General features: G+C 41.2%; 1 protein-coding gene across 8 annotated transcripts in view; it reads right to left on the bottom strand.

The window, feature by feature from the left end:
• The window catches only part of RERE (arginine-glutamic acid dipeptide repeats), a 243,916-nt gene that overhangs the window by 125,479 nt on the left and 94,711 nt on the right, over positions 1 to 23,726 (bottom strand). For all 8 annotated transcript variants that reach the window (XM_075191667.1, XM_075191668.1, XM_075191666.1 and 5 more), the window contains exon 2: positions 8,274 to 8,725. In XM_075191667.1, coding sequence (XP_075047768.1) covers positions 8,274 to 8,580 — 307 coding nt within the window. In that variant the 5' untranslated portion in view covers positions 8,581 to 8,725. The remainder of the gene's footprint in view (positions 1 to 8,273; positions 8,726 to 23,726) is intronic.

Raw genomic sequence — 23,726 nt, forward strand, 5'->3', positions numbered from 1 at the left:
CAAGCTTACAATCTATGGGACAATGGGAGTTTGACACATGAGGTTAAGTCTACATTTTGCATTTCGGCCCAGCCAGACTGCAAAGGTAAAAGTGACTCATAAGCTAAATGATCCTGTCACACAACAATGTTGGTCAAGGGGTAGCTGTATAACAGGTGGTAATAGGGTAATGTAGTGTGGTTAAGAGGGTGTTTGAGGAACATTATAGGCTTGTCTGAAGAGGTGGGTTTTCAGAGAACGCTTGAAAGCAGTTTAGTCTCCGTCAGCAGAACAGCCTAGTAAGTGGCTGGTGTGACACCCTCCAATAACATTTAATGAATTTCTAAGAGCATATTTGCAGTGTTTTTAAACTGTGTAAAAAATGCAAACATGTGACACCACCCAAAAACAAGCATTTTCATTGCTCATGTGACATTGCCATAAAAAAGGCGAATTCCGCACCTGATGCAGGATTTGTCCACTTACGCACAACTGCCCCAACAAATCTATTGTCTGTGAGCAATCACTCCTCAATGTGTTACGGGCTATATGACCAAGAAATATAGGGCCTGGCAGGTTTATACTGCACTGCATACAATTACCCCCAACTTCCTGTGAATAAAGGGTAAAGTATATCAAAGCAAATTAAAACCAAAAATCAATGTCTTTGTGTAAGCCAGACACGCACACAAGGCAGCAGCTTTTATTTAGCATGCTATCCCTTATCAGGACCTGTGTGGATAAGCAAACACACAAAAAGAGAGAAGCCATTTGCGGGATCAACCACTATTGATCAGCTTCAAAGTGAGAGAGAAGCTCCATCTGTCAAGTTTTAAACTGCTTCAATCTAACAAAGAGCGTGGAACAATACCTGCCAGACAGTCCTATTTACAGGGCTTGTGAGAGCAGCACATCTTCACCTATACAAGAGGTTTGTGAAGTATTTTATTTCAGCTATTATACAGCGGTATTGTTCTGTCCCAGAAAGGAGCAGAGCCCATACCCTGCAGAGACCATACAAGCTGGCTTGCCCTTGATAGCGTTCTACGTAATGATGTTCGCTGTGTACATGTGATTACTAGCAACCCAGAGGGGTCATTGGTCTATTTAAAGCACCGAGAATGGCTTCTCTCATGCATAGAGCACCACCATGCCTCCTACTGGCACAGGTTTTGTTCTTCCTATACACTTTAGCCAAACTTTACACACTTAATTATGTGCAACAATTTCATGGGTGTCACTCAGCCTCCATTTACTGGAAACAGCTCCCACTCTGCCCCCAGGGAGAACTGGCAGCTCAGGGAAAGCAGATCCCGACCACAAAATACCTGGAAAAGCCATTTCCTCTTTATCAACAGCATTGGCATTTGGTGCACGAGCTAACAATTGGCAACTGCCGGAACACATTGCGACACTCTTGTACGTGCAAATACCACAGCGTTATGCTTATCAGTGGTTCTACTACCATAAACTTATACGACACTTTCATAACGGCATAATGTGCGTTTCTTATCTTTGCAAATTTGTGAGTAAGATAAATAAATAATATTGTCTGATAAGGGAATACGCCATAGAAGAAAACACAGGGCTGTGCAGATACTAGTCGTAATTTAAAGCAGAAGAAACATTTCTGTGATATACCAGTTCAAATAAAAGACGGTGCTGTGAAGCCGGGCTTTGTTAGCTGTGCCGCGGGCGAAAATCTGGCTACAGGCCTAACCAAGGACTTCTATTAAACAAATCCTGCAGTTCTGGATAGCTTTTTAAACTCAATCTTGTCTCTATAATGGTGATCCCCGCTGAATCTTAATGAGTGTCTTAGCAGCTGCAAAAATCACTGGAGTAAAATGGCACAACCAGGCTTAGAAGCAGACAAGCTCCTACCCCCCCCCCCCCCCCTCTCCCCCACCCCCTTAGGCAATCCCTAGAAATCTTGCTCCAATCTGGCAGGCCTGGCCTTTCTCAGCTGGTGTGGCTGTCATAAGGAATAGAAGGCAATATCTGGAAGGATGACAAACACATGGGTCAATGACAGGGGACAGCCAATAGCTGTCAAGGCAGGAGCCAAATTCCTGTATTTCAATCTAACTAATGTGGCCTTGGCTCCTTCACTCCTAAGCTATAGGCAGGAACGGGAGAGGGCTTGGCTATCTGCACAGCTAATAACGGGTTAACGCTGATAACAGCACAGAACACAAGTGAGAAATAGAGGTTACAACCTCATCTGCCAGGAAGGCAGGAAGATACACCAAGCCTCAGATCAGGACAATGAGCACAAAGGAAGCATTGATATAAACTCAGCTGGCAGAGAATCATCCCTCACTAGTGTTGCTTCCCTACTCATTAACCCTGAGGGCCAATGAACATGTTTATAGAATATAAATATATATGAGTTATGGAGGGAGCAGGCTAGGTCAGCTGACAGTCTATTATCATCCTCCAATCAGAGGCACCCAGCGCTTTATTACAGTGCTGCTATTGGAGCTTAACCAGTTTGATACCGGAGTCAGATGGTGGTTGGTCAAATAGCGGCAAGGAGCACACGTAAGACATATGGTTAAAATGTTTTACATTATCTGCATTTTACAAGTAGACTGGCAGTATTTATTTAGGATTAAAACACACTTCCCTTTCCGTGAAAGGGATACAATCTCCAAGCACAATCCTAGAATATCCAAACAATGAAAGCACAGGAAACGATCAAAATGCTGTCTGAGGTCACAGGATGTGTGCACGGTGCTGAACTTTCAGCTGACAAATACATACCCTCCGCTCATTGCATTATGGCCGGATTGGGCTACAAGTATCACTAACAGGTTAGCAGTTCACAAACAGGGTTAGAAGATCCAAGTGCCAAAAAAAAACATACCATACATAACTTTATTGAGAGATTCACAATTACAATTAAACAAACCCTATCTATATGCATGTATGGTTTATAACTTTTTCTTTTCTACAAAATGTCTGAAAACATGGGCATAAGCGTCTCATTCCCGTGTATATCTATAACCTTTTCTATCGATTGCTTTAACAATGTAAAAATAAATAGCATCCAAAAACTATCGTAGCCAAGTATCGATCTGCAGAATACTTAGCAGACATTATAAATTCATGAATTTACAGGCCACTCCTTTGCTTAGTATTTATAAGGATAAAAACATCATTTAAGGTTATTTGTAACATTCTTCAGTATAAAGTAAACAGAACATCCACACGGTGGAGGCTGCCATTTTGTCAGCTGGACCAATAAACATGAGGAAACGGTGACATTCCCTGTGTGCCTCGTGCCTCAGTGAGGTTACTGGCTCGGAGAAATGAGCTGCATGCACATTATATATGGCTGTGTAAACGATGTGGAGGAGATAAGTACATATTCACCGTTCACCCACAGCATCTAGGGTGGCATTACTGAAATAATATTAATACATACATCTTACGTCTTATTTTCAATCATAAAGGGTCAGTGTAGTTCAACATTCTACAAAAAAAAAGCCTTGTACCACAAAAGGGTGTTATCCATCCAAGATATGTGATCACTGTGTACATAGTAATTACGTGTTAATTATATCCTTACCTTTACTAAAGGAATGTAAGATATCTGTATAGAATAGGCTATATACAGAACAAATCTAGGAACATTCTTTGTCACTACAACATAACACTTGACATGACGCAGTAACATATAAAACTGCTAACAAAATATGTTCTTGTTCCAGGCTTTTATTGTTATGCATTATATGCTTTTTACTATATGCATCCCATAGTGAACGCCAGTGGCGTTTGTATACAAGGAGGGGCAGCTCAGCAGCCTTCCAAGGTTTGGGAATAGGGCACAAAGCAAAATCCACAGCTGGCCTTTGTTCTTCTACTTTATTTGGATAGGACAGGGACATGCCAACAGTATAAAACTATCAGAGACCTACACGTTTGCCGTAGCCCAGCATCACTTATTTAAAAGTAAGAGCAATGGCAGAGCTGTTAAAGAGTCTATGACTCAGACACTGATTCACGTACAAAACAGGATAATTATATATATCCACCACTGTCTTGGAATGTTTTGAGTAAATAAGAAACGATCAACATTGTTAGCTTAGGACGATCAGAGAACACAGTACGCTATTAAACATGGGTCAGAGGTGTATGATGAGATCTCAGCCCAAATAACTAGGACACAAACCCTTGGGTAATCTTTGGATGGCATTTCCAGACCTCACACACAATTGCAGTACATCAGGTTAGCACTAATCCAAGATTTGCTTCCTTGTAGAGCAGGTGACAAACACGACTGCCCATATCAGGCCAAGCTATCTGCTTTTCCAGCTGCCGGTGGAAATCAATAGCCCCTGGAGTGGAAGGGTGGAAACAGAGCTAGTGGTACACAGTCTGCAATAAATCAATTTGTTGCCATGGTGAAGTTTTCAGGAAAAGGGGAGGAAGTGGGGTAAAAGCAAGTAAACACCGCACCATGACACCTCTTATTATATGTTCTGTGTTGTTGGCTTACTGTCAGTTAATTATGGAAACCGTTTTGGTGTCTCAAAGTGTAAATAAATAATTTGACTATTAAATGTCAAACAACAACCAACATCTACATTTTCAGATATAAATCATAAAAGGTAAATTACATTGTTCAGAGCTGACCTAATTTTCCACTGCAGCCTTATTAAAGTAAAATATTCCCTCCCCACTCCAGACAGTGGAAGCTCCTCCTACACCTTCACCAGTGCCTGGATGGGAGCTGGTGCAGGCCAAAAAGCTGATTCTGCAGGCGCTTTGAGCTGCCCTGCACCTGTGTATGAAGCAACAGATTCATACAGTGTATTTCTGCAAACCAAGTGTGTCAGGCTGTCATTCCCTCTCTACCTCAGTCAACTACTTCTCTCCTAACATGGCTGCCTGCTGCAGAGGAGTAAGAGTATGGTGAACTTATTTATATAAACACTCCAGTTATTTAATGTGCAATAGTCATCTGAACAATACACATCCCCCAATATATGTATATTAATATAGTAATAGAGGTTTTACCTGCTTGTTAATTATACTAGATCACTGCACACCTCAACTGTAGCCTATGCATCTAACCCTGCTCCTATCTGCGACTGAAATGCAAACATCTAGGCTGATGACTGCATGCATCAATATGGTGGACCGGCTTTTCAGAACTATTGGCACTCAGTGGGAGCCCACATTTGGGAGAGAAATTATATAAAATATATATATTTAATTCCAGTAATCCTAACATGTAAAGTTGAAGCACACCCAGAAAATGTCATTGCTTAGAAGAAGTGGAGTATCAGCAATCTGTCCAATCACTTACAGCACTGGGACTTTTAATGATGTACCAGACTGGACGGAGATGGCATAAGGAGCTGGCGATTAGAGGCTGGGTAAGCAATGCTGCTGAAATTCCCAAGTGGCTGCTTAAGAAAAGGCAGATTCCCATCTGTGTAAGTAGGTGTAACCTTTACATCTTCCTCTAAAAACACAGGGCTTAAAATCACAAGCATCACTCTAACCTCAGTAGGCTAAATGGGTTATTTGTATTGAGCTCTGCCTCATGCAGGGAAAAGGGCTGTGATGCTGGGAACTGCAGGGTAGGTAATGACACATGATGGTGCAGACAGTCATTTATTTTCTCTATAGTACAAGCGGATTCTGCATTCACATTACTTTAGTGATCCATGCAGCAAACTAGCAAACTTTGTGTCTCTCCTGTCCAGTAGTAAATACCACAAGTGCACATTCCTTTATGACATGTCTGCTCATATGTACTAGAGAAACAGATCCCACCTACTTAGGACATCAATAGGACATTATGCTGCCACGTGTCCTATAACCAGGGCTGCTATCAGAAATTGTGGGGTCCATTGCAAAGGAAGACCCTACCTTTAACAATAATACCCACCCTACTAATTATAATTCACCCCACACCCCCTCATGACGCTAATCACCCCATGTCCCTTAATTATCTTCCAAAGCAGATGGGGCAGCCTCATGTAGAGAGGGGAGGGTGGAACAGACAGGATAGTGGAGGGGAAGTAGGAGAAGAGAGAAGGAGGATAGGAGACTGAGGGGAGGGACTAGAAAGGAAAGCAGCTCATTGGTGGCTGGTCCTGGGGGAGGAGCCAGCCACTAGGAAGTACAGCCATGACGGAGCCTGCCCTCTTAGGACAGGGTTGGCACAGATCTTGCTGCACAGCAACAGCTATAGCTTCAAAACTGAAGCACCACTAAGAATGAGTGAGGGCCCGACAGTTTATTGGAAAAATTTGCATGTAAAATCAAAAAATAAAAATTTTTGGACATCAGACAGCGGGCCCTCTGGTTGGTCCGGGCCCCGTATACAGGTACCCCCTGACGGCAGCCCTGCCTGTATCATTTAGCAACCATTGGGTTCCCATGAAGTTATTTTAGTGTTTGGAAAAGAGACAAAATTTACTGAAGAAAATCTACAATATTTGAACTACTACAATATATTTACATACACTTAGACGTTGTAGCTAAAATAAAAAGTAACCGCTGAACAAGTATTCTAGAAAACATCTTCCGCTAGACATTAGCTGGATAGAGGAGAATTACAGTGCAGCCATTTCCTACACAGAGCAGGAAGCCATTTTGTGCTCTGAACCAGTCCCTAGAATGAAGGCTATGAAGTCACTGGGAACACATGGCCTACGCGATCTCCCTGGTTACCTCAGAGGCTGCATTCTTGTTTCAGCACACAAAATGGCCGCCTCCACTGAGTTCGCAATTACTGCACTTTAAGGAATTACTAGCCAACTGCATATACAATATACTTTAACATAAGGTATAAAGATGAAAAAGCAATATTAACAGGATGTTTAAATATCAAGTTCCTAGATTATACTACAGATATACCAAATTGTGGTAGGTATCCTAAACCCTCTAACTCTCATAATCCAAACATGGAAGATTAAAAAAAATATATATATATTACATCCTCTAGGGTGCAATCAATATGCGAATGGCTTATGCAAGATCAAACTAACAGCATTTTCTAATCAAATACTGCAAATTGAAAAACAAAGACAAACCATACATATCAAAACACATTATCTTTGATTATGGTAAGTTAGACCACTGAGAGGAAACAACGACACTGGCTGGAGTACGTGTCCTATGATATTACGTCTAATTTACTCCTGCAAACCATAATGTCAACATACATATACATTCCAGAACAAAACCATGATGAACCTAAAACAGAATCAGAGATCGACTGACCACATCTGTGTAACCTGTACAAGTGGGTTCTTCTTACAGGACAATTACATTCAAATTCAACTTTTCATGTATTAAGCATAAGCGCGCAGTGCGCTGTTCCATGTCACCCGGGTTTTCCACAGCAGGTTTGTCAGAAATGTAACGCGTTACAAGGCGTATTTATACGAATATGTGAGATCCATATTATGTGCACCAACATCTGTGAATACTTTTCGCAGTGAAGTCATTTCAAGTATTCAGTATTTATATTAAGAGGAAACAAAGTGAAATGTAATTTCTGATCCAGCTAAATAAATGAAGGCAACGTCATTGCCATTAGTTAGTCTTCATTACTACACTACATGCTGTATTTGCTGAGTAGGGTACATCCCAATGTTTGTCAACATGGTGTCCTGCTCCTTTCAAACATTACATGAACTGGGGCAGCATGGTTAGTATTGCTGGCTCACAGCACTGAGGTCATGGGTTTGATTCCAGCCAGGGCACTTATTGGACTGAAGTTTGTATGTTCCACATACTAGTAGGTTAATTAGCTTATGTCAAACTGGACCCTAGAGTGTGTGAAGGAATTTAGACTGTAACCTCCAATGGGGCAGGAACTGATGTGATTGATTGGTGCTTTATAACTAAACTATAATAATAAAATCTTCAAAAATGGGCACGGGGCACTATTACAAATACATTTTATTTTATAATAAGGATTAAATTGTAAATATCAAACATGCCCAATAGTGTCCCTAGACAGGAGCTTACATTTAAACAGTAAAGTCCTGAAGGGTTTGCCCAATTTCAGCCCTTTATTAAACAGAACCTCTTCCCCTTTAACTGGAATCGGAACGTAATTTGTTCTCTCTTCATCTAGCAAGTGGGCTAATTTGCATAAAACGTTTGGAAGTCCCTTACCATCATTATGAACCCGGCAATTGTGCGGCTCACTAATGCCTTCTTATTCCTAAAGGTGGGATTTTCATTACAAAACGTAGTAGAAACAAATAAAACTTTATTGCAATCGTCTCCCGAGAGCACGAGACATCTTATTAACTCCTTACCTCCTGGCTTGTACACCACATCGTCCTCCGTGACAAAAGAAGTGATCTCCCCATTGTTGGCCCTTTCATATCGGGACTTCTTCTTTGGCAGCTTTTTCTTGTTTTTCTTGGCAGCTTCCTCTGCCGTCGTGCCACTGTTGTCGTTATCCTCATCCTCACTGTGGTCGCTCTCTGCATAGTTTTTGGCACCGCCTTCTAGTGTGCAGCTGCGCCGTGGCCGCGAGTTCTCCCCGTCGCGGGTCTTGTCTCGTTTTTCTCTCTCCCGGTCCCGGTCCTTGTCTTTATCTTTCTCTTTGTCGGCCGTCATGATTCGCCACGTGCCTTCTTCTGTCCTCTCACGGCTGGGCCTCCGTGAAAGGTAGACAGTGAGCCTGGGCTTCAGTCTTCTGAATTTTTCACGCAATTCCAGGAAAAATTGGACCACTCCAAGAACCCCAGCGCTTCAGAGAGCTCTGCGCAAAGGAGAGAAGGAAACGGTAAATACACGGTCAACAGCTCCTTTCCATACTGTAACATACTATTAAGATAATCTTTCAAGGATACAAGTGCTACATAATATCACATTATCTATGCTCATCCCCTGGTCTCTGTGTCTTGGCTGTGCAGAGAGAAAAATGATTTAATTATATCAACAGGCAATGGAAAATGAATACAAAAGGAAGAAGAAACAAAACTATCATTCTGAACTTAAAAGCTTCATGGGAACCAGATTCAAGCTGTATGTTGACTTTACAATCAAACGTTCGCAGAGTAGCAAATTTGGAAGGTAAAAAGGCTCCAGAAAAGCAAACTTCTTCAAAAATGAACCACGGGGGTAATACAATCTACGCAAGCCATAAAGCAAAACATACCGTAACTAGGGAGTTTATTTTGAACATCAATACACAGTGGTGTAAGTTATTTAAAGCAAGCACATCATCTATACCAGTGTTGGCTAACCTGTGACACTCCAGGTGTTTGTGAAACTACAAGTCCCAGCATCCTTTGCCAATATATAGCAGCTTATTGCTGGAAGGGTATGCTGGGACTTGTAGTTTCACAACACCTGGAGTGTCACAGGTTAGCCAACACTGATCTATACACAATGGAGGCGGCCACTTAATACTTCAATAGATACTAGATTACTATTACTACATTAGATACTAGCGTCATTACAGTCATGAGGCTGAACAATATGCGGACTGTGTGCAGATAATGGGTCTCCTTTGATACTTCATGAACCACTGTGGGCATAGTGCTTGCCCTCCGGAGGCGGCATGAGAAGATTAAATCAACTGAACAGTGCCACTCGGTGGCCAAAAGGTTATTAACAGGAACAGCTGTTTTGAATGGCATTACAAGACCACTCCCTTCAGACATGGAAGCACTTTCTTTACTCAAAGGACATCCATACAAAAAACACAATTTACAATACCAGTCCTCTGAATAACGTAGGAGAAATTGTAATATAGAACTCTGAACTATTCTTGGAACATGAACACAAGGACATCAGAAGCCCAATATTAAACATTTACAGTTAAATGTCAATTACCAGGACAGTGTGAACGAGCCAAACCGTTATGGCCCAACTGAGCGCACTTTAAAGTAGACAATTTCCAGGTGATAGTGGTTTTTTTTTTATTGCTATGTAAACTAAAACAGATTCTCAGCCAGCCGCCATGTAGTGGCTCTTTCCTGGCTAAAGAATTACAATGCAAACATTTGTGCTGATTAGCTCACTTCTAATATAAAACACAGCTTCCTCTCCTGCCTTCCTGTTGAAAGTCAATGAAGCTAAACAGACCTCACTTATCTTCCCTGGGAATCTTAGAAGTGTTCTGCTGCCTTTTTTTTTGCACCAAAGAGGAGTGGGGGGGTGAGCAGCAAATGAAGTACAAAATCCAGCAATGTATCCAGCAGATCGCGGAGTTCCACAAACAGATCACATTTCACCCCCCTCCTCTCCAATCTTGGCTTATGTTTTCAGAATGATGAGAGCATCAGACAGAGTGACATCCTGAACAATACGTCTATTTATATTTTCTAATACCCCACACACTGGAAAAATGGTCCCGGTGGAGCTGACGAGAGGAGCTCCAGGGCCTCTGTTGGGAAAGAGCACAATCACTGAGCAAAGACAGGATCTAGTATTAAGCACCTTATTAGGATTAAACCTCTGTGATCCTAGAGGAAATGCTGTGTGAATTAATCCTTTATTGCTTTCACAGATTCATATCTCCACCAGTCCCTGAGCACTTTGTTCTTCCACAATGTCAGCTGATGGAGCCTGAACACTGCACAGCGCCCGGCCTTGGTATTCCTTCCCCATTGTCCGCATAGGGGAGATATAATTGTTATCCATCATCTATACAGTGTAGGCTACAATGTATCACGTACATCTCCTGCCTAACACCGTAAATGCAGATGTAAGTAAAATAAGGGAGAGTTATAACTATCTCCTCATCCATATATGCTTATCATTAGAACTCATCATTCAAGGAGGCCTCAAGTCATTTCTAACTAGCAATCAGCTTTGATAAACCCAGGTAAGAGAGAAGATGGGATAAACAGAATAAAATGCATGTTAGTTTCATAGGAAACCAGACATAACAGAAGTGGGTAGGATTTTGTAATCAGCGCAATCCTAAAATTGTGACTTCTGCTATGCAAGGTTAAGCAAGAAAACCATTACAAATATAACTCTTTAAAAAACAATGCTAACGAGATATGAATGCAAGTTAAAGGTCACCATAATCCTCCTTGAGATTTGTCTATTTAATAAAATGGGAGAATAAAGGAGCATCTAAAATTTGTGGTATTCTTGGATATAAATCACCCCACATACGGGTACAATATAGTCGTTCGGACTTGGTTAAGCGGATATATCAGAGGGTTGTTCCCGCAAGCAACAATTTTGAGCTAATTTGTTACAAAATGACCTAAACTGCCATCCAAAACACTGGTCAGCATGGCAGATTACATAGCAGAACATTAAAAAAAAAAAAAAAAAAAAAAGTGCTTTTTAACGCTTTGTGTAGCAAATAATTTTGTAGTTGCTTTTTTGTCAAATATTTGGGACAAACATACATGACGACAAGCTGTGACCGGTCTCCTTACGCAACACAGTGTATATATCAATTCTATCCATTTTAGATCTATAAAACAGCATAAACATAAGGCTTGTGGAAACCTGATAACCATAGCATTCAATACACAACTTTACTAGTGATCAGAGGGGGGTGGGGGGTAGGTAGGGGGTGCACTGATTGCAGGGTGGTGTTACAGAGACAGATTTGGTCACTGAACCCACTGTGACATGACAGAAGTAAATCAATTTAGGCTTCCCTGAATGAGCCTGGTATTAAGCTCTGCTGTTGTGGGCCCGGCATCCATCCAAAAAACTGCCTGGCTTTGGGATTTGAGTATCGCTCTCTCTCCATCTGTACAACGTCTCAGTATAAAGTGTTCCAGATACAGATCAGGCTGCACATCAAGAACTCTACCCCCCTTCCCCCTCCCAACAGTTTATCATGCAGGATGAACAAGGGGTATAGGGGTGAGGCAGGGTGTTTGTTTCTGGATTGCTTTGCCGTCTTCTGCGTCTGCTGTTTAAGTCCAGTGGGTTAAATCAATGGCCACAAAGGTATTAAGAGATATTTTCCAGGCAGAACACAGTGCTAAGCTTTTCTCTGCACCTTCAGACACCACAGAGAGAGAAACAGATATGTAAAACCAAAACCAGCTGGATTGTGGTGTGATCTGCAAAGAATACACTAGATTGCTTATGAGAGCAGGATGAAAACCGAGCTAGAAAATAAAACATACAACAGATATTCCATCTAAAAATCAGCCACGCTGCGAGGACTAATGATAATGTTCAAGTACTCCCATTACTTGCAGCCCACACAGCATTGAGTGGAGGAGAATTGGGCATTTAAATATTCTTCCTTCCTAAAACACTGTAAACGAGAAGCAGCGTACACTGGAAATCAGGAGGTTACAGAACAGGAGAGAGAAGATTTGTTTCAGAGGACCCACGCTGAGAGCCTGCCGCACTACCTGGCACCTTCTGACACCATCATTATACAACAACATAAACAAAACCAACCAAACAGGATTCTATCCTGGCTGGAACCAGCGCTGTCCCCCTGCCATCCTGCCCTCCTTACCTAATGGAACGGATTAACATGGTGCTGCTTCAGTGCACCAATGTCTTTCCAATGCATGTGCCTAGCAGCGAGATAATTGGAATTGCCGGACAGTACTGCGAGCTTAAATTGACTCATGGAAACGTTAAGTTCGCTTGGCATCTGTGACGCCAAAAGAATCCGCCACATATTATCCCTCTCACCCAGATGGTGCTAGAGAAGCACAAATCTCAAACTGTGAAACCACTAGAGTCAGCTAGGTAAACTATACATTCACAAATAATTAGATGTAAGCTTAAAGAACTGATCATATCAACTAACTGCCTAGAAAACAGGAAGTTGTTTAGCATACATAATATGAACGTTACTAGCTGTGTTAGGCTCCGAAATGCAGAGGACAGAAGTTTGTATATGGCTACACAGACATAGAAACTTAAATTCTGCCATGGTACAAAGTATATACGTTACTTTATATTTCTAGTGGTCCTCCGAACTAACCACCTAGCAGCTAGGGACTAGTAAGCATTCCCTGTGGATACAACTTCTCCTAAACCAGTGATGTCTAACCTGTGACACTACAGGTGTTGTGAAACTACAATCCCCAGCATGCTTTCCAAACGATAACTAGCTGATAGCTGGCAGAGCATGCTGGGACTTGTTGTTCCACTACACCTGGAGTGTCACAGGTTAGCCATCACTGTTCTAAACCAATCAGATCATACCTCGTGCCTCAGTGACATCACTGGTTCCTTGTGAATTGATAGGCTGCCGTTGCACAAATAATGTTTGGGTCCACACAATGGCTACTTCCACCATGTGTAGGTGCTGGATACACATTACATATGGCTTAGACAAAAGGGTCACGACAACCAGGCCCTTGTGTAAGACGTCTGTGAATAGACTTTACAGAGCGAGCTTCCCCATGGCAGAAATCTCAGTGCAGAGACAATTTGCAGGGCCTCCTTAAATGTAACAGTGGGAGAACAGCTACCCTGAGAATGACAGATCTGTCACTTCAGCTGCCTTCTACATTGTGAGAACTCAAAGCTCAGCAAGGTCTCGGCAAGGAAGCCGAATAGATTGTACTGCTCGGGGAAATTTGTGTTCATCACTTTCCCTGGGAAGCTATTGGTAGTAACCTTACAAGGTGATTAAACACATTTTATTACAAAGGCTGGTAAACCTCTCAAGCATCTGACAAGCTAACAGTATAGTTAATGCGTTTATTCTGGAGGCCTGCTACCTAGATATTCTCAGTCCCTGAGCACAGCTGCTTGGTTTGTGGGTCAAGAATCCTTCCCTAGCTAAAGTCCTGCACTTACATATGAAGTCTGAGCTGGGGCAGAAGAAACATTAACCCATTGTGGCTCAGATTTACAGGAATTCAATCAACGCAACAAGCATACAACATTAAAAAAAATAAACATTTTTTTTATTAATTGGGAATAGCATATGGCAGTGGTTCCCAAACCATGGGCTGCAGGTCCCTGTGGTGCCACGGTGATCTCATAGGGGTGCCGGCGGTAAGCAAGACGGGGACAACTAGGTAATTATTTTGGCTTAGGGGGGCCTTGAAAGAGTTATGGAGATCCTAAGGGTAACTGAGAAAGTGTGGTATCCACTGGCATAAGGAATGTATGTTAGATATAGTTTTATGCTGTCCGTCCATTCAGATCAGGGTTGTGTGTGCTATTTGTCTGCTCTGTCTGTTTTTAACCCTTTGAGGACCTGACCATGGTCCCAAAGATATCAATCTCTACCTCCAATGACCACATCGAGTCATCTCTGTTGGTACTTACTACTGCTAGATTTAACCAACAAGCATCAAGCCAGTGACTTACGTACAACCAACGTTCATGGGGTTTGGTAGAGCGCTGGGCACTTCAGGACAATAGTCCTACACCATGCCAGTGTCCTGACTAATACTAGTCACACTAAGCCATATAACCACAAAAGAAGGACGATTCAGATACGTTATACTATGCTTGCTGAAAACAGCTACTGCACTGAAGATCATCCTATTGGATGAGAATAAAAATATTCCCATTTGTCATGTTTTGTCTGGTAAACCTAATAATCATCCGATTTAAATTGCAATTCCCCAAAAACCTTTTTTTTTTTTCCTGTTTTAATAAAATTGTACAACCAACATGGCGGCTCCCACTATCTGTATAAAGCAACGGATGTCCATATTTAAATTATTTTATTGTTTGGAGTATTACATTTTTATGGGCTACAAGGCATTTATGGAGAGAAAAGTACAAAAATGACAACCATAATGACCTGTGTCTGTACTTGGGGGTGGGCTATAATATCAAAACTCAAATACATATAAATTTCCAGGCACAGGACAAGATCTGCACTTACGTCATATTTTTGATTTCGCAACATCTGCAATGCAAGGAATCCAAATTCCAGCTCTAACAATTACCTTCAGTTTGAGAAAAGCTAAGCAGGCTCTATATATATCATACAAACACTGAAAATTGCAGACTTCAATGCCCTAATTCCAAAAGTCCAGCATTATCTCTATATAAATACTGTACAGCCTGCTCACTGGCCACACATAGGTAAACGCAGTAATGACCCACGATAAATTACTCCTTGTTGCTATACATTTACCACTTGGACACAGAAACCACAGCAAACCTAATAAAAACACACAAGTTGGGCTTCAAACGCCTGGCTTTTTATAACAGGAGATATTCACATTACAGAGCATGGCAGGAGTTCAACTCCAGAGGCGGGAAAAAAGTCCCAATCATCAACATTTATATAGCAATAGCGCCAGCAAATTCCGTAATGCTTTACAAGTGACCTAGTGTAGGAAACAGAGTCACCATCTCCTAACAGGCTGCTGTTAAACTAAAGGGACTTGCAATATGTATGCAACTGCCCTGGAGCACAAACTCCACATGCCCAAGGAGAGGGCAGCGGGAAGCCACAAAGCAGGCAGAACATCCTGCGCCCTCTGTGCCTTTCACTGTCACTTGATCTATGCACCTGGAAATCATTAGTAGAATGACAGTACCCCAAGCCACATCTGTTCTGTACATTAATACCCAGCTAGGAAATTTATATGCTCGCACAGGCTCGCTTACACAGATAACATGAAAGCACAAGGCACAGAGAGGCAGAAAGACGAATATCTTGCAGCAACCTACAAGCCAGGAGATAAAATATTCACAGAGACACCAAAGTGTGTGGAAGGGGAGCTCATTTTTCTTGTTTTAGCTGGCCAGGGTAGATAAATCTTCTAACAAGATCTATGTTGGTCAGGTGTTCCAAGTTCTTTATAAAAACACACACAGACGGGAGCATTCTTCTGCTCCCCCACTGCAAGATGAAAAGAGCCAGACTGAGGCGTGCCTGTTATAGCTGGGTGCTCTGTTAAGCTTTAAAGTATACTAGTTGCTTGCACATAGCGGAGGCAGCCATTTTGTGGGGTGGACCAAAACTTCATAAGAACGCAGCCTATCAATTCACTGAGAACTAGGTGGAACACTGAGGCGTGTGCCTCATGTCTCAATGAGGTCATTAAGTCATACTGCATTGATGGGCTCGATACTGGTCCAGGCCACACAATGACTGCCCTCACTGCGTACAGAAGACTGGTATACTGTTCGGGTGCAGCAAGAAAAACATGATTACGACACCCAGGACATTCTTTCCTTGCAGAACTCATTCTTCTGCCATGGCATTGTTGTGCCATGTTCTCAGGGCATTTAGAAACAACCAGGAGATGTACAAGAACCAGGAGGGACAATAGTGACAGTCGCAGCCAGGTTAAACTTTTTGTATAGGACTATAGTTTGGTTAAACTGCATTTTTTTATTGATCTAACAAAAATAACATCCGCTGACAGAACTGGTTATGCCTGTCCATTTGCGCAACATAACACATGACAATTAATGCTTAGGAAAAAATATGGGTACTCTCAGATTTAATAGGACTAATGACATCCTCTGTTACTGTGTCTTCCAGGCATGTGTAACACGTGCCATAATCCTGCAGTAAAGGGCATATTATATTTTCTCATCAGCCATTCCATTCCTTGCTATGGGCAATAGGTTAGACTACTTAAATTCTAGAATATAGAAATAGTGGGGGGAAAATTGTAGAATATTGAGTGTTAAAGGGAAGATATAGAATCATTTTTAGTATGATTTGTTCCCATTTTAACCAACATTCTCAAATTATAAAGCGATGTGGATTATGCTGGCGCTATAATACATAAGTCAGGGCCAGACAAATACAGGTCGCCATGCTGACTTAAAAAATGTGCTCTGGTGACTGGAATGTGTCTTTTCAGCATCCCCTGCGCGTGGCAGCCGCGGGCCCCGCCCAAGAGTCCGGCTGCGCGTGGCAGACGCGGGCCCCGCCCAAGAGTCCGGCTGCGCGTGGCAGCCGCGGGCCCTGCCCAAGAGTCCCGCTGCGCGTGGCAGCCGCATCTCCACTGCTCCTGCCAAGAACCATTACAATCCACATTGTTGGTGTAACAGTGACACACAAGGGTGTAATCTGCTTGTAGAGGCACACACATAAATCAATCACTTTGGGGTGGGGGCACAAGCTTATGTAACTTGTTAGACAGAGGCTGCGTATAACATCCTGTGCATTTAGGCTATTTTCCATAATTGGGCAGACAATTCAATCATACCTTATAGTCACCAATAAATAGTTTTCCATGTGTAACTGCACCCTAATTTTTTTTATTGCAAAAATGTGGTCTCCTAAGTTTTGCATTTTTTTTGTGCAGGCCTGACAGTAATACTCTGTGTATATGTGAGTTATTTTACCTTATCAGAAAAATGATTGCTCTACATATTTGTATTTTGAGTTAGATTAAAGTAAAGTGTGATGAAAATGCCAGTTTGGTACTTACCAAGCAGTAACACGCTCTGACATGAACATTCTGTATTACAGAAGAAACAAAAGCCAAATACTACAATGCACATATTTTAAATACTTAAAGACTAACAGTATGTTCCTCCAACTCATTATCATTCATATAAATAATACATAACCCAGTTAACAGGGCATATTTACAGTCTCACTATCCTTTTATTATTCAGTTATGTTTGCCTGCTGTGGACCAACAACTGGTTGTCAAAATCCTGTGTTCATGATACTAGGAATCTAGACATTTGCCTTTTTTATAAGACATTAAGCTGCCCACATGCAGTCATAAATGCCAATTCCATATGACCAGATAAGAATTAACAAAATTAAAAAATAAAACCTAAAAACAGACCTTGGGTGATCATGTTGTGTAATAGGACACAAGGGGACAATGCAATAAAGTCCTTAACAGTCCTGTCTGATCAAAATCCAATTGTACACATTCATATTTTGATCAGGATCGATTTGCGACCCCAGCACTGAGCATTGTGCGACAGGTTTGGTCAAGAATGAATTTACCATCCAAATTTTCATATCCATCTTCAGAATGGGTGTATTATATATTTTATTGTTTAACTTTTTTCTTTTTTTGTTATTTGACCTTTTTGGGCTCGTACAAACAGGTGCTGAAATCAGGGATTTGACATGTGTTCTTCCAGCCTCATAACACCCTTTATCACTGAGGGGTAAATGTGTTAAACCTTCTAAAAATGAAAAGTGGAGGTGTTGCCTATAACAACCAATCAGATTCTAGCTATCATTCTCTAGAATGCACTAAATAAATGATAGCAATAAACTGATTGGCTGCTATGGGCAACACCTATACTGATTTTTAGAAGGTCAGATACAGTTTGTGACAAGCATTTGCTTTAGCTTCAATGTTGCCTTTGAGCGTCATCACTTGGTACTCCATTTGCTATGTTGCAGGGAGGCATTGCTTTTAACAAAGCAGTCATGGTTTTAACAAAGAGGGTACAAGGTTTGGTCTTCACATTTAACGGGTGTTTTGCCATCTACGGTGCGTACCAGGCCCTAATGGTAAAACCGCTGGTGCATACCAGGCCCTAATGGTTTTGCAGTCCTTGGCAATGACATTACCTGGATACTAAAAGAAGCCAAGAAAATATAAGCATGAGCATATAAAATTTCAGTTTAGACATTGTACATTTGGAAACAAATAATGATAATTCTGGTATAAACCTTAATGCCAAAACTAAACACAAACAAAAGCAAGTGCCATCATACTTATATTAACAACCAAACAAAAAAACAAACATACAAGTCTATCGGCACCAATTCACATAAAACATTAACTTCCTTAAAAATGATATAAACAAAACAAATACTTACACATACGTTGATATAGAAAAACTAAACAATGCCCTTAAATATTAAACTTGTCAGCACTGAATTTCCCTGAATAAATCAGAATACAATAAAGGATTGCATACTTGACACAGACAAGGGGTTAACAAGGAAGATCATACTACAGGCTCCAAACATGTCATTAGTGAATGCTTCCCGTGACTTTGCAATCCTAATCTGCAACAAGATTCCTTATAAACTGAAGGTTACAATAAATACACTGAAACCAGTTTAATTACACTGCTTTGGAAAGGAGACAGGAAGCCATTGCAGATCATCAACTCAGACGCTAAAAGCCGCGGTTTGTCAAATAGGCAAGAAAAAAGGACAAGGACACAGGTTCAATTAGACAGCTCACCATCAAGACAAAGACTGCCTGTAATTACAGTGGGAGGGAAGCAATTGTTATGTAAATGAACCCTGTTTACAAATAAAACACAGTCCCAGTCTACTCTACACACAATGGGCCTATGTCCTTTACATACATTATTAAGCACTGGCTGTGATCTCATTTCACTCACTCAATCATAACATTTGTTGCCAAAATAAAGTGTTAATTTTTTTTTTTTACCCTTTAAATGGTAAATTTAGCCCCCACAAAAACAGACATCTCACCATCCCCTGGAGATCTGCCACAGAACGATTCTGCCAACTTAGACCCATAAAGATGTGTGTAACAGATGGTTGTATTGGAAGACAGCTTGTCAGATATCTAAAATCCAAAACGCCCAAGTCCCAGCCTGCGCCTCAGGTGAGGATCTCTACTTACCCCGTTACCAAAGTACACAAATTAGTACAAGGGGCATATGCAAATTACAACCCCATCACAATATACAAACCATGATTAAATATTCACAGTTCACAGTACACAAACAGGACATAACTTCTAAATGGTCAAAAAGAAATGTACAAAATCAATCACTTTTCATTCTGTTTCCGTAGTCTCTCCATACTAGCCAAAACAAACATTAACACTCAGCAGTCACATCTATCGTTTTATAATCGTGTGACCATTCAAAAAGATATTCCCACTCTTGTGCGGCACAGAAATATTTTAGTGTGTAGGTACACTGCTGCTATTACCGTCTATGGAAAATATTTACTATCCGACTACAATATTTAACAATGATAAAAAATAGTGACATCTGGTGGCTTAGTGGTTCGCCCTTCTGTCTCACAGCATAGGAAGCATAGGAAGGGGTCGCGAGTTTGATTCCCAAACATGGCCTTATCTGTGTGGAGTTTGTATATTCTCCCCATGTTTGTGTGGGTTACCTCTGGGTCTCCACTTTCCTCCCACACTCCAAAAACATACTGGTAGGTTAATTGTCTGCTATTAAAAAAAGGACCTTAGTCTCTCTCGGTCTGTGTGTGTGCTGGGAATTTAGGCTGTAAGCTCCAATGGGGCAAGGACTGATGTGAGCGAGTTCTCTGTACAGCGCTGCAGAATTAATGGTGCTATACAAGTAGTTGATGACGATTAAAGTGAATTAAAAAAAAAAAAAAGTGGTACTGAATGATCAGTAATCAGAAAAATGACTAAAATAAAATCTCAAAATTTGTTTCTACCATTTATAGGAGTTGCCTAGGCAGTTTTATTATTAACCGCTATAGTCTAATGCAGGACTTGGCAACCTTTTTATATCAGTGTGCCAGAAAAAATATTTTGAAGCCCAGGAGTGCCAGTTGTATGTGTGTGTGTATATGTGTATATGTGTGTGTGTGTGTATATATATATATATATATATATATATATATATATATATATATATATATATATATATATATATATATATATATATATATATTTCTTATTTTCTGAAGCTAATATCATGGTAATGTTAATAGTAAAGAGGCCAACAAATAAACATATATGTTACACAGCATAGATGTGCCCCCAGTTTATATTGTGCCTCAAGTTTATATTATGCCTCATACCTACTCTCTGGAGACTCCACACGCACATCCACACATCATTCATTTTGGCTATCTTTGGTTGTTTAGTAAGGCAGTTGCAGAGCTCCGGAGTGCCAGAAAGAAGTGGTCCAAGTGCCACGTCTGGCACACGTGCCGGGGGTTGCCTACCCCCGGTCTAATGGTAGCAAAGAAAAACAAAAAACTTGTGATGTCATAACTCACCAATTATAATTGCTGCCAATACTTTAAAAATATAATGTGCATCAAATAAATAAAGTGTCAAAGTTTATTAATAAAGTAGAATATTTGTCACTTAATTAACACCTAGGAACCATTATGGTTATTAAATTAGGGAGCATAGCAAGGGTATGAAACTACCAGAGCATAGCAATTCCTTTCCCAGACCACAAAAGATCTTAAACAGATGTGATGGGGATTCACAAGGCTTCTACCATGTGTGGTCTGTGACTACATAATGCTACAAGTATTCTGAAATTCACAGGCGAAAGAGCGTTGTCGTTCTAGCCCAGAAAGCAGGTGTCTGTCACAAGGAGTTAGATGTTATCCGAATGCCACGCTGAACAAAACACACCATTTAATAGAAACAACTACAAAGCTGGCAGCATTAGGATGTAAACCTGGAGTCCGGCAGAGGGAAGAGCCTGCAGTCGGCTTGTTACATGGCAGGATGTTTTTCATGCATCGCTGCACATGTTCCTGGAGCTCCAGCCCATTTCACAGGCTAGTAGCGGAGTCATTAGGCCATCACGGATCAACGTTTTCGGCACTAAATTATTTACAAGAAATTCACAGTGTTTTGTCCTCTGTCTCTCAACAGATGTTTCTTCAAGAACACTCAACCAAAACAACCACTAAACACCTAAAGGACCAAAAGAAATTAAAACAGCTTAACCGTCTCCTGAAGGCTCCCTAAAAGGGAGATCATTTTTCTTCCACTCAGCTGGACTCCAATTTCATTCACTATTACAAATATTTGAGTAGAAGACGCAACACAAAAAATGAAATATTTGTGCAAGACACATAACTGGCTTGGAGATTGTACATTAAACCCTACCCCACCCTCCATATTTCTGTGTAAGAGTCAAAAGTTCAGACCAGGAACACAAGTTAAGCATATGGTTTTAATCATATTTTTCAAACCTATCCGATCTCGGAGGAAGGGGGGGCAGTTACGGCAAGCTGTACATTATCTAACAAGCTGTACTAGAGGAAATCTGAAGACACCAGAATAAAATAATTATCTAAAGGCCTTCTGGAGATACACATGATGTTCTGTCAACCCCCAATACCTCAATCAAATCTCCAATTACTATATCTCCCTCCCAAACCGCCATATTGTACAACTTTACTCTGCTGTGATGCCCTAAAAACTGCTGCTTCTTCCACCAAATCGATCTAGATGTTTTACCGATTTAAGTGTGTAAAAAGCACCTGTACTGTGTATTTTAGGGAGCTGTGAGCTACCAGTGGATGCATCAATCCTGTAGAGTGTTTCCTATGGAAGGACAGTGTTTGTAAATACACATTGTATAATTCTCTGTGAAACGCTCACACCCATTTTCATACATGCAGCAACCAACCGGGTATTTCATAATCCAGGCACCAAACGCTTCCACTTCCCAAACACTGAAGGTCAAACATGCAAACACTTGTATCCAAACCCTGGACATCATCATAAACACCCGGCCAATAAATGACCACATTCCGCATCATAATGGATTTGCATCACCGATTACAGGACCGCAGTCCAAAGCAGAACCCAGCCAAGTGGAAGCTGTCCTAAAACCCATATAACAGCTGCACCACATTACGTATCAGGAAAGAAAACTTAAAACAAATACAAATAAAGTCAATCTCAGGAACTCCTACTTTGGACTTCCAGTAGGAATTTAGATAATTTATCTAACCACTGCTGTATATTTTCTCTAGAGAATCCCCACAGGCTGTCTCTAAATCACCAAATAAAACAAGAAACCCTTGAGAAACACTGTAAAGGGAACAGATGATGGTGGGTGGGAAGAGACTACGAAAATAAATCAGCAAGATAATACATGCTCTGCATGCTGCAGTATTAGCAGGCTAAATACACACATTTCTCAGTACAACAGCTACAGAACAGCCTGAACCCAGACTCAGGAGACCGGCCTATTGTTAGGGTCATGTAAGTGGAGGCCGACAAGACTGACGTTAACAAATAGGCATGAATACATTAACCCAGAAGTCAGGAGCCATACACAATGACCGGTAACTGTTATATGACCTTACTATGACTGCTTTGAAAAGTTATATATTAATAGCCCCAATACCAAGGATATTATACACAACCAGTATCAAACACATATGTTGTAACTGCCATGTTTCTTACATATTCTTTTACTAAAAACTTAATAAAAACCTTTTAAGTTAAAAAAAAAAAACACATTGTATAACAAGCTACCCCAGAAGACCACCAGTCTCTATCCCACCACTATCTATTTATATAGCGCCCCTAGTTCTGCAGCTCTGTACACAAAAACTCACATCAGTCCCTGCCCCATTGGAGCTTACAGTCTAAATTCCTTAATATACACACACACACACACACACACAGACAGAGTCAATTTAATAGCAGCTAATTAACCTACTAGTATGTGTTTGGAGTGTGGGAGAAAACCGGAGCACACGGAGGAAACCCTCCGCAAACACGGGGAGAACATACAAACTCCACACAGATAAGGCCATGGTCGGGAATCGAACTCATGACCCCAGCTATTACCACAGTCAGAGTCACTCTTGGATAGAGCGCTCACTGTTATAGAAAGCCTCAGTTACATTAGCACCAGTTTATTGTAACCCTGGCCACAGAAGTACTGCACCGCACTGAGCATTAATTCTGTAAGGGCTAAAAGCCACACTCGATCGCAGAAGACACACTGGAGATGGGAACGTCACAAAGAGACCGTCACCTCTACAGGAGAAATGAGCGTTGCCCCGCTAATGCGATCTTTAAAGCAAAATGTTATTTCTTCAATTTTAGAGTGGTCGCCCGTCGCTAATGGAAGTCAATCACAAAGCAGACAGACTTCTGCCCCTGCAACAGCAGCTCTCCTGCCCCTCCTTGTCCCAAATCTCTTCTTGTCAT

The sequence above is a fragment of the Mixophyes fleayi genome, chromosome 11 (assembly GCF_038048845.1).
Source record: "Mixophyes fleayi isolate aMixFle1 chromosome 11, aMixFle1.hap1, whole genome shotgun sequence".
In the NCBI taxonomy this organism is placed as follows: domain Eukaryota; kingdom Metazoa; phylum Chordata; class Amphibia; order Anura; family Limnodynastidae; genus Mixophyes; species Mixophyes fleayi.